This window comes from Rhipicephalus sanguineus, chromosome 3, assembly GCF_013339695.2.
Source record: "Rhipicephalus sanguineus isolate Rsan-2018 chromosome 3, BIME_Rsan_1.4, whole genome shotgun sequence".
NCBI classification, from domain to species: domain Eukaryota; kingdom Metazoa; phylum Arthropoda; class Arachnida; order Ixodida; family Ixodidae; genus Rhipicephalus; species Rhipicephalus sanguineus.
The window spans coordinates 210,818,563-210,829,496 of NC_051178.1; the positions used below are offsets into that span (position 1 = coordinate 210,818,563).

At 43.2% G+C, this 10,934-nt stretch overlaps 1 protein-coding gene across 1 annotated transcript in view; it reads left to right on the forward strand.

The window, feature by feature from the left end:
* Window positions 1-9,220, forward strand: part of LOC119388222 (DNA excision repair protein ERCC-5) — a 29,957-nt gene extending 20,737 nt beyond the window's left edge. Inside the window, exons 7-12 of the mRNA XM_049413869.1 lie at window positions 318-419; window positions 2,214-2,427; window positions 2,991-3,138; window positions 4,758-4,944; window positions 6,497-6,589; window positions 8,957-9,220. Coding sequence (XP_049269826.1) covers window positions 318-419; window positions 2,214-2,427; window positions 2,991-3,138; window positions 4,758-4,944; window positions 6,497-6,589; window positions 8,957-9,112 — 900 coding nt within the window. The 3' untranslated portion in view covers window positions 9,113-9,220. The remainder of the gene's footprint in view (window positions 1-317; window positions 420-2,213; window positions 2,428-2,990; window positions 3,139-4,757; window positions 4,945-6,496; window positions 6,590-8,956) is intronic.
* Window positions 9,221-10,934: the final 1,714 nt, after the last annotated feature.

Genomic DNA, 10,934 nt, shown 5'->3' on the forward strand with positions numbered 1-10,934 from the left:
ATCGGTATCGACATGGTGTTGGAATCCTGGTGCCAAATGCTCTTCAGAAATGACCTGTATATGAGATATGGGAAAGTTTTCTTTCAAACGGTGATGTTAGCTGACATTGTGTACAAACTACTCCCCCCCTCCTCTGCGCTTCTGCCTTCTTCCCTGTCCCAGCCCTTGCGGGAATAAATTGCGTAACTGTGGCCCACTGGCTCAGGTGAGTTTGAGACCCCTGCCTTAAACTATAGAATTTTTCAGGACTGTGGGCCTCCAGAAGGTAAATAAGTATCAGTCGCTGCTTCTTATGTGTGTGTCATGTTTGAATGCAGAAACGCGAGCTGCACATGAGAGAACAGGAACTGGAACAAGAAGCCGCTCGTCAGCAACGTCATGCAGCCAGCCTCAATGACTTGCTTGTGAAGGAATGTCAGGTGTGTCAACTTAGTCACAAATGCTTCATAACAAGTTGCCAGTAGCCCTTGCTTTCACAGCACTCCTCTGCCTTTGATGTGTGCTATAGGTGCTAACGCATGGATATATCAAAGGTACATTGGAGTGAGATATTAAATGGACTTCGAATGGTGAAGCATCTTTTCAAAACTCCACTTTTGGTAAATCTGCGGCAATAATTCATTACTGGAACAGGAAGTGAAAGCTGAAGTTTATTTTTTTTTCCTTCACATTCAGCTTTGAAGTTCCAGCACAGGTAGTGTGATACATCACAAATTTCAAAATGTTTTTCAACGTTTGAGCCATTGTGGCACAGGAGAAATTCTCAAAACACTAAGTTCACTCTTTGGCTCCTTACAATTCAGCCTGCCTTGTACCCCAAAGAATTAAAGGGGCCATGACACCCAATTTTCGATCATAATCTGTGTTATGTGGATTAATCCTTGTGCATTCACAAATAATATGGCGAAATTTTAGCGCATTTGGTCGCACACTTAATTTATAATCAAATATTTTTATAAACACACAAGCGGCCCTAGAGTCAGGCAACACTGGTGCACTCGCGAGCCGTGAAGTAACAAGCAGCAAGCTGTATAAGCGTCTTCGTTGCAGCGAACGATATTGTTCCGTGGTCAGCTGCTCGTGATATCGAGATATTTTAGCTTTCTTCAGCTTGGCACTGAACTTGAACGATTTGCAGCGGCTGAAACTTTGGTAGAAGACGACGGCTCCGTTCTGTGCTGCACATGACGTCAAACGCGCCATTGCAAAATGGTGGTTGACGGCGGTGGGCGGGGTTTATAGCTGGCAACTTCCAGGGCTTGTTTTGCACTTAAATATTCGTTTACGGCCCACTTTTGAAATCTGTATAGGTATAATAGACCCTCTACTTCTAGTTTTCGCTGAAAACCACAAATCTGTGAACGACCGTGTCATGGCCCCTTTAACTCAGCCTATGCACATGCCGCCAGAATTCTTATGATCATGAGCTGGTGCAGGAATTTCGAGGTGGTGGCACCACCTGTATTTCTTTTTTTCTGTCTCTTGCCAAGGAGGCACTGTGACCCTTCCACTGCACTTACCACCCTACCCTTCTCTTTCTCCCTATGGCATCATTGTTTGTTGTTGCGATGCAAAGTTCAGTTCATTTTGCTTATTCTGAGAGGGCCACATATTGGTATGGTGGAAGGTTAGTGTAGAATGTTGACACGACCCAAGGAGGTTAAAAAATTGCTGGAGTGGAAGCTCTTGCAACTTCTTAGCAGCATATGTGAAGCCAGCATTTGCCCATGCTTTACCTCAAAAACATAGACTTCTCACGTATGCCCTGTTAGAGGTAAAGTGCTTTTGTTCTGCTAATGCAAATGGCAGGTTAATTGTAAAATAAGAGATTGCTGTTCCCGATGACAGTAACATATCCGGATGTGTATTGGTAATGTGATCTCTTATAAAATTGCCAAGACTTAGGGAAACCAGCAGCACAGAGACACGTTGAGCAGTATCTGTGCAGAACAGCTAGCTGTCTCAAACTCATAGGACAGATGGGGGAATCGCTGCTTTTTCTTCGCTGTAAGCTAACACTCTATTGTGCTCATGGTAAAGTGGCTGATATCTGGCTTCACTTTAGCGACCTAATCTTCACCCCAGCACTTTTGGTTAAACCTCCTTGACACTACCTATCTGAATATAAGGACTAGCTTGCTTTATTACAGTTATTTTAATACGGCTCCCGCTGATTGTCTAAGTTCTGCTGTCCATGTCTTGTCTTGCCACAGGAGCTTCTTGCACTGTTGGGCCAGCCATACGTGGTCAGTCCTGGGGAGGCAGAAGCCCAGTGTGCATGGCTGGAGCAGCATGGACTCAGCCAAGGGGTCGTGACAGATGACAGCGATGCCTGGCTGTTTGGGGCCCAATGCGTTTACCGCCACCTGTTCCGCCCTGACCGGCGTCCCGTGCGCTTTCTGATGAAAGATCTCGCCTCACAGTTTGGTGCGTGCCATGCTCATTGCTTCTGCAGCCGTAGCCTGGTGGTTGTATTTTCGGTTGACCATGTTCACGAACGTTCCCACTTTTGGTTTGTCTCCTGTTGGCTAGATGTGCAGGCATAGGTGTGTGCACAGGGGTGGCAGGGGGGCTGACCTCATCTCACGGAGGTGCCATGTCTGCCTCATATCTTTACTCAGTTCAACATGTCCCGTCATTGTTTAAAGCATAGGGCCATGCAGGTTTTTGATGATGATGGCAGCCAAGGACTCTTGATGTTGCATTCCAAGCTAGAACAAATGGTGCACCATGTTTGCACTGATGAAAGGTCAGGAATTGCATGTGTAACAAAAGATCAGTAAAGATGGGCGAGTTGGTGACAGTGTGCTGTTTCACATAAAAAGTAACAAAAGAACTGTTTTGAATCCACATATCAAGACCCCTAAGGAAGGAGTGCATCAGCCATCAGTATTTTCAGTGAATCATTTAATTTTGTTACGTAGCAATATCAGACCATGTGCTTGTGCTTACTTCTGGATTTCATTTTAATTGTGCTATTCTTTTGCTAGGCCTTGACCGTCAGAAGATGGTGGCCTTTGCTCTACTGTGTGGCAGCGACTACACTACAGGCGTGAATGGTGTTGGGCCTGTAACTGCCATGGAGGTGCTCAGTGAGTTCAAAGGAGATGACGCTGTTTCACTCCTGGAGGAATTTCGGTGGGTTCTCTCTTCTTAAGTTACACCGGAATGCTAACCATGGCTATGCTGAGCCTCACTTGCTTTCTACTGCAGCTATGCATTGCTCCAATATCTCACAGGCAGTCACCATTAATTTAATTAACATCAAACCAATGTGTAGTGACAGACAGTGTTGAAGAGAACCTTGTTTACAATATATAGGCACAATATTGCGATAGCTGTTACGCAGACAATTCAGGCGTGTTTTTGCTGTTGCCAGCGGCAGCGTTGCCATCAGGTTCGGTACCAAATTCAAAGGCAACAACATTGCTTCATGCACTGTATGTTCCATGTGTGAGTGGAAAGCATGCGAGGGCAGCCGACAATCGCAGCTGAAGCTGAGATAAAATGTACTGGTCATCCTTCGTCGCGCAGAAAGCTCGTGGGGGGGGGGGGGGTTGGAGGGGGCTAGGTGGCTCTGGCAGCAACTGCATACTTTAATCAGCCAAGCGCAGTCACACACAACTTATCCTTACAAGGATCAGCAGACATCTTGTACCTTTGTATCTGCTGTGTTCTCACCGCTCAGATAGCTTTGAAGCAATAGACTGCACGAAGGTCGCTTTGCTTGCTGCAGTGGCCATGTTTTTTTTTACACCAGTGTTTTGTTGTGTTGCACCAGGTCATATGCTAAAGGATTTAGCTGCTAGCCGTACTTCATATAATATTTCAATTAGTTGCTATCACATTCATTGCTTTACCCTTGTGATGGAACTGTGACTATTTTAATGCTTGCTTTGTGGCATCTGAAGTTGTAGGTGTACTTTCCGAACCATGTCCAGTGTAGTCCCACTGTCCCCAGACCACAGCCTCTACACATTCACACATCACATGGAAGTTTTCATTGAACGTGGCCTTTGTGCTGCTGGCACTGTAGATATGTGGTGTAGATGTTCAGAATAACCTTCAGGTGGTTTTTTTAGTTTCAATTCAGTGAAGTTTCTTTTTTATTCAAAGTCGTAGAACCTTGCCAGGGCCAGGCGTGCAGTTTGAACGTATCCGTTGGTTTTTGTGAGTTATCGAGATTGTACAGTATTTATAATATCCCACATCCTCTCTTTTATCGATAATGCCATTTAGTATCAGTCAACGCCATAAAAGAGGTTAGACTAAGATGTTCTCAAAGTGTTCAAACAACGTTCATCACTTGAAACTAAATTCTGGTTGGTATTTCATTAGCTGAGTTAAAAAGCAACATTTTTTTGCAGCCAAGTGTAACTGTAGCAGGCAGTAACTAAGGCTCAACATAATCATGTTTTGTGTGGCTACATAATGATTGAATTACTTCCTTTTCATTTGCATGTACATATTGTTTTTGCATATCTAGGTAGTATAACTCATCCAAGCTTTTATGATTTGTCATTTCTTGACTGGGAATTGTTTAGGAGCTGTTCTCACTTGCGCCACAAATTGTTCAGCAGCAGTGTCATTCACCACGATATCTTATGTTTGTTGAAAAAAAGAAAGGCTTTTATTTTAGTTTGTCTTTCTATTGCTCTGCATGCCAAGGAAATGAAAAATGTTCCTGTTGCGTAGCCCCAAAATCGTTGCGGTACACCTTTAAAGTGCATCGTCATCACTACACACATGGCTCACAGCACATGGTTGGAGAAGGCCAAGGAAGAAAAAGTCCAGCCAGGCAGCAAGACACGGTCGCACCTGGTGCGCCTCTCTCTGGAGCCTGGCTTCCCCAGCAGCCGGGTGGCCCAGGCATACCTCGAGCCCACCGTGGACGTGTCACGCGAGACCTTTTCCTGGGGCACTCCAGACCTGGATGCCTTGCGGACATATCCTTTCAAGTCTTGCATCAGTGTTAAACCCTGTGTCCAGGGCATGCGCAGCTGCAGATACCAGCGTAACGCCGTTTAAAACATATCCAACTTGAAACACTTCTGGTTGAATATGCGTTGTAAGGTGGAGTTATAAGTATGGGTGTGCAAATGTTAGAGTTTCGAATTCGAATCGAATAATACCTGATTGAATAATTCGATTCGACTTTCGAATAGCTAGTATTCAAAGTTTCGAATAATTCGGCAAGACGAATATCTAAAATGCGACAAAGGCCATTGGTGCAACTTGGTTAGGGTGGGGTGGCTAAACTAACGCTAACGTTGTTACAGTAAACCCTTCGTTAAAACTTTCACCGATATCCTGGTTCAAAATCGAGCACATGTTTAAAGAGAAGACGAGAAAACTGTCAAGCCCTTCACAACTTCACCTTCAAAATGAAAGCACGGACTTCTTGCGTAGATCGATCACGTATGCCGCAAGCACCGTAAAACGTCCCGACTTTGGCCCGCGAAAACTTCTGTGAGTGGCTTCAGATGTGAAAATTTGTTCACACTGTGCGGTCGCCACTGCAGCACCGCACCACTCGTTCAGAAACTCCCATCGTTCCAGCGCGCAGTTCAACACTACTGTGAACGGGCGCCCGAAAAATTTTGGACCCGGAGCATTCATGACGATGAAGTACACATTACCGTTGTTCTTGCTTTCAATTTTCAATAAAGCCTTTTGGATTCGATATTCGATATTTTTGGTCACTATTCGGCGCTATTCAATTCGAATTCGATTCGAGATGAAATTTAACTATTCGCACACCCCTAGTAATAAGTGCTAAGTGTTTAGTAACACAAGTTGGAAGGTAGGATGCTGGGTGTTAGTAGTCCTCAGTGCCAATATGCTGTCGCCTAGAAAGTTTACTTTTTTTAAAAGATGCCTTCATATTGAAGTGCACTCAAAACTAGAGGTGTGCACATATCAAAAATTTCGAAGACTCAATTAGAATAGTTTGGTATTCAATTCGATTCGATTCGCAAGTCACTTTTACTGTTCGAACTATTCGAACACCACAAAACTTCATAAGAACGATTTACATTACCTGTACGTCGGAGTGAAAGGCCAATGTTTGAGAACGTCTAAAGCATCAATATTATCAATACCAGTGCTCTACTAATCGAGAAATTAAGGTAAGTGTAGGACACTATATGCACCACTAGTGGGACACTTTGGAATGAGCTCGATGGCGTCAAGAATCTCAAGTACAAATTATCACTAGTATTCAAGCTACTTATGATAAAAAAAGAACATTCCAAGCATTGCAAGACGTAATAAAATGCTGGTTGTGCATTTCTGTTTGATTCATGGAAAAAAGAACTTGACGCTGCAGTGGAGAACGGCGCGGGTTGTGCAAAAGGTCTGTTTTCGCCGGGCTGCTCTTCGCTCGTGTGGTCGTGTTTCAGTGGTAGCAGTGGTGGTCCAACTGTGGTGGACTGCACCACTTCTGCTGTGTCAAAGTAACTGATTGGTATGAAATATCTTTAACTGTGCACGATGCACGTATGCAAACCAGAAACTTGGCTGGAGCCGGGAAAAGCTGGACGACCTTTTGCTGCCAGTGCTGAAGCGTATGGGTGCAAAGCAAAAACAGGTGAGCTCCATCAGCTATCTGTGGGTGCATGCCGAATTCTTTCAGATATATTAATGGTATGGTAATGGTTTCACAACTGTTGATTTTGTCTTTTGATATCTTGATGATAAACGGAAGGGCGCGATAATACGGTACACAAGGAAGAAGATGGACACGGGACGAGCACGTCGTCCCGTGTCCATCTTCTTCCACGTGTACCGTATTAACGCACCCTTCCGTTTATCATGAACCAACACCAACTCGCCCAACTTTTTACCTTACTGATATCTTGATGTTCATTTTTGATGTTCGTGAAGGAAAAAAAAGAAAAAGTGACAGACCACAGAGTAGTGTGACAAGATTGAGCAGCAATTATATTAAAGCTTTATAGTTGTGAGCAATGCGAGAGGGAACACTGCATTAATTCTTAAGCGACATCTACTTGCTGCATATGGTTTTCAATATGAAGTGCACCTTTGCAGTGCAGAGTGTTTTTTCTTAAGCGTGACATATTCAGTTTGTCAGAAACACACCAACAAACATTAAATTAAAATGCTAATTATAGATGATATAGTGCTGAAAAATTTACTCATTTATATTGTATGAAACTTTAGACAAAAGTCTACCTTTGTGCTAATCATTTCAATTAGGATAATTAATTCTCTTTAGGCAACATGGCTACTTTGTCACTGCCATTGTGCCTCGAACAAACCGTATAATAAAAACTGAAGTAAAAAATGCTGAAGGTTTTGCATCATTAAAAAAAATGTGTGGACTTGTTTTACCAGTCTGCTGAGTCATAAAATAAGAGCAACAATGAGTCTATAAGCTTTGTTGCTGCATGTGCCTCAGAAAAACGTACTACAAAATTAGGTTTACCAAATAACCTAGGTTTGTGTGAATAGTACATTTTAGGTTCGAAGCGAATAGTGATTTGGTCGAATAATTTCGAATCGAATTCGAATAGTGTATATGACATATTATAAAGAAAAATGAGCATAGTTGTCATGACCCACCTTACCTGCACAATATTTTTTTTTTAATTTAAACAAGGCATGTGCAAATATCATTCTTTTTGGTTCAAAGGGAAGTGGAAGCAGCTTTGAATAGTAGCAGGATTTGACTTTCGATATAATGTAAATGATAACCTGTAAAATACATTACGTTTTAAAATTTACTATACTTGGAGCATATAAGCTGGTATAACAAGCCTCTAAACTTAAAAAATGATAAATCAATGTGAGGGTAATATGCTCATTTAACCTTGAAGTGGGCTTCGCGGCAGTGCGAATTTTTTCTGGAAAGGTGTCTTCACGGTGCAGCACCCTTCCACTGCAGTGAAACCACCTTTACAGGGGCTTACATGTGGTTTATATGTTTATTCGTTCATTTCGAATACTTCAAAATTTAGAATAATTGAAATTTGTTTCGAAGCGAATTCGAATACTGTAATATTCGTTCGAATATTCGAACTGCTCGAATATTCGCACAAGCCTAAAATAACCCACTTGAAGTAGATGGCTCCATCAGATTATGGATGGTTCACATTTACAAACTGCCTCAACAAGTCAGTCTAGTATAGTAATGACACTTCAAGGGCATACAAATAGCTTTCCCTCAGAACATTTGCTCTTACAGAACATATTAGTGTGTGGCACGCATGCTTTGCTAGTATGGCTGTTTAAAGGGATACCGAACAAAAATTGGAAAAACTGACAAAAACATTGAAATTGTACTTGGAAGACGCGACTGTTTTGATAAACAGAGTTTATTTCACATATTTTTGAACAGTTGGCTGTATTCTTGGTGGATTCTCAGCGCGTGTCAGCTTCACGCCAGCGCGAGCTGTAACGTCACATTCACCGCAGCGCACCCTCCTCTTCCCTTTATCCACCTCTCCTTTACATCTTTACACTCTCCCCCTTCCACAAAGGCGTGCCCCACCATTTAGGGTCTTTGCCCCAGCCGGCAGCATTGTTCGCTGCTGGTGCTGTTTGTAGTGGTTCTGGGAATCGTAGTGGCAGCTGAGCGGGTTGAGAGACACGGGCAATGGCTGGCATTGTTGGCATCTCCGTTTCCGGTGCATGAAATGTCACCAAACATCACCTCCTCTAGTTCACTGTGCGGCCATTAGACATGGAGGTTTGTGGAAAATGCATTAAATTCATTATTTTCCTCTAGTTTCTGTCTGAAATGAAGGTTGTATCTATCGATTTCAGCACCCAATCTTTCAGTTTGGCTGTAAATCTTGGCAGCAAAAATTTTGTTCAGTATCCCTTTAAGAAGCAGCAAAGCTGGTTAATATTAGGCACAATAGTGGGCTCATTACAAAGTATCTCCCAGTTTAGTGCCACTAACACTGCCACCTTTTTTCCTACACCACTGTAGACTCGTATGGAGCAATATCTGGAGGCATGCCAGGCACCACCTAAACCCAAGCTGTTCCCAAGCAAGCGGCTTACTAAAGCCGTGGGCAAGCTGGCACCATCTAAAAGGGCGAAGATTCAGGAGCCACAGCTTTCTGAAGACAGCGACTCAAGCTAGCAGCACAAATGCACTCTTCTTGGACAGTGAAACATCACATTGAGCAAAGGGCATCATTGAACGTGCCTCCTGCATTAAAACGGAAAGAACAGCTGACATTGTCCGCCACGGTGGATCAGTGTTTATGGTGCTCGGCTGCTGACCCAAAGGTTGCGGGTTCGATTCCTGCAGTGGCGGTTGCATTTTGGTGGAGGTGAAATGGTACAGGTCCATGTACTGTGCGATGTCAGTGCACGTTAAAGAACACCAGATGGTCGAAATTTCCGGAGCCCTCCACTATGGCGTCCCTCATAATCATATCATGGTTTTGCGACGTAAAACTTCAGATATTATTATTGACAGCCGACATTGGCACATGCCGTGCGAAACGAGATTTTAAAATAACTGCAGCAAACGGGAGAGTTGGGCTAGCTGGTTTGGGTTCATTTCTAAACAGAGCAAGAGACAACACACACAGAAAGAGACTGAACAACACGAGCGCTGACTGACAACTGAGTGCTTTATTCAAACAAAAAAAGGGGAAAAGAAGAAAGAACAGAACATGCGCTTGTAACCTATACACGACAAAAAGATCACAGGCTTGCAGCATAATTAAGCATTTCCCAAGTAAGTCAAGTCTCAATCGAGCAATGCAATATGGGGTGCTAACACACGTCACCATTTTTGCAGATAGCGAATGCTTCGTCTATCTCCCTTATGCGGGGACCAGTTGTCAGTCAGCGCTCGTGTTGTTCAGTCTTCTTCTGTGTGTTTTGTCTTTTGCACTGTTTCAAAATGAAAATGAGGTATGAAAGGCAATGCGGTTGAAATGGATTTTCTTGGCAGCACGTTACTCGCAGGAGTATATGTCAATAAGTGTCACTAATTAAGATTGGTTAGTGCTTAATTATGTTAGCATGCACAGTGCCATTGCAGCACCAGTCAGTCCTGAAGGCATGTGCACACTTCGTGACTATCAAGGAGGTTTAAAAAAAACTACTAAAGTGAAGCCAGACCTCCGACATCTTACCAAGGGCACGATAAAATTAAATAGTAGCAATTAACTCAATTAACTCACCGTGTGAGTACTGCTCAATGTGTTTCTTTGTGTTATTGATATTATTAAGTAGCCTCAAAGTCTTGGCAAATTTTATTAAAGTTCACATTATCAATACTTATCTGATATATTACTTTCATCAGGAACAGCGATTTTGTATAATTAACCTAGCATTTACGATTGCAGGACAAGAGCACTTTATCCTTAATCGGGCATCGCACGAGAAGGGCACGCGTTTGAGGTAAAGTATGGGCAAATGCTGGCTTCACATTTGCTGTAAGAAGTTGTGAGAGCTTCCACTCCAGCATTCTTTTTTAAACCTCTTTGGCGAAAATCCTGAGTAGCACCAGTTTCAATTTATTTATTAACGCGATTGGGTTAAATAGCTTGTTTCGCAGAAATTCCGGTGTCGTTGGCTGTGAGCAAAAAATCAGCGTTGTCCGTGGACGAAAATGCGAGATATATGCAAATAAATAAATAATAAAAAAAAAACTTTGGTTCGAGTGGGAATCTAACCAAGGTGTTCTGCGGGGCAAGCCGATGTTCTACCACAAAGCCACGCCATTGCTTGGAACCAGGCCTGTAGCCAGGAGGGGGGGGGGCAGCCCCCCCCCCTCCGAAATTTTGACGACACATGGTGTTTTATCGAAAATAAATCTCGAAAAGAAGCATTTTTCTCAAATAGTCAAAGCTTTCAGCAAGTGCCCCCCCCCCGAAAAAAATTCCTGGCTACGGGCCTGCTTGGAACTGCTTTTGAAAGAAACCCTGTACGAATGTCATGTAATG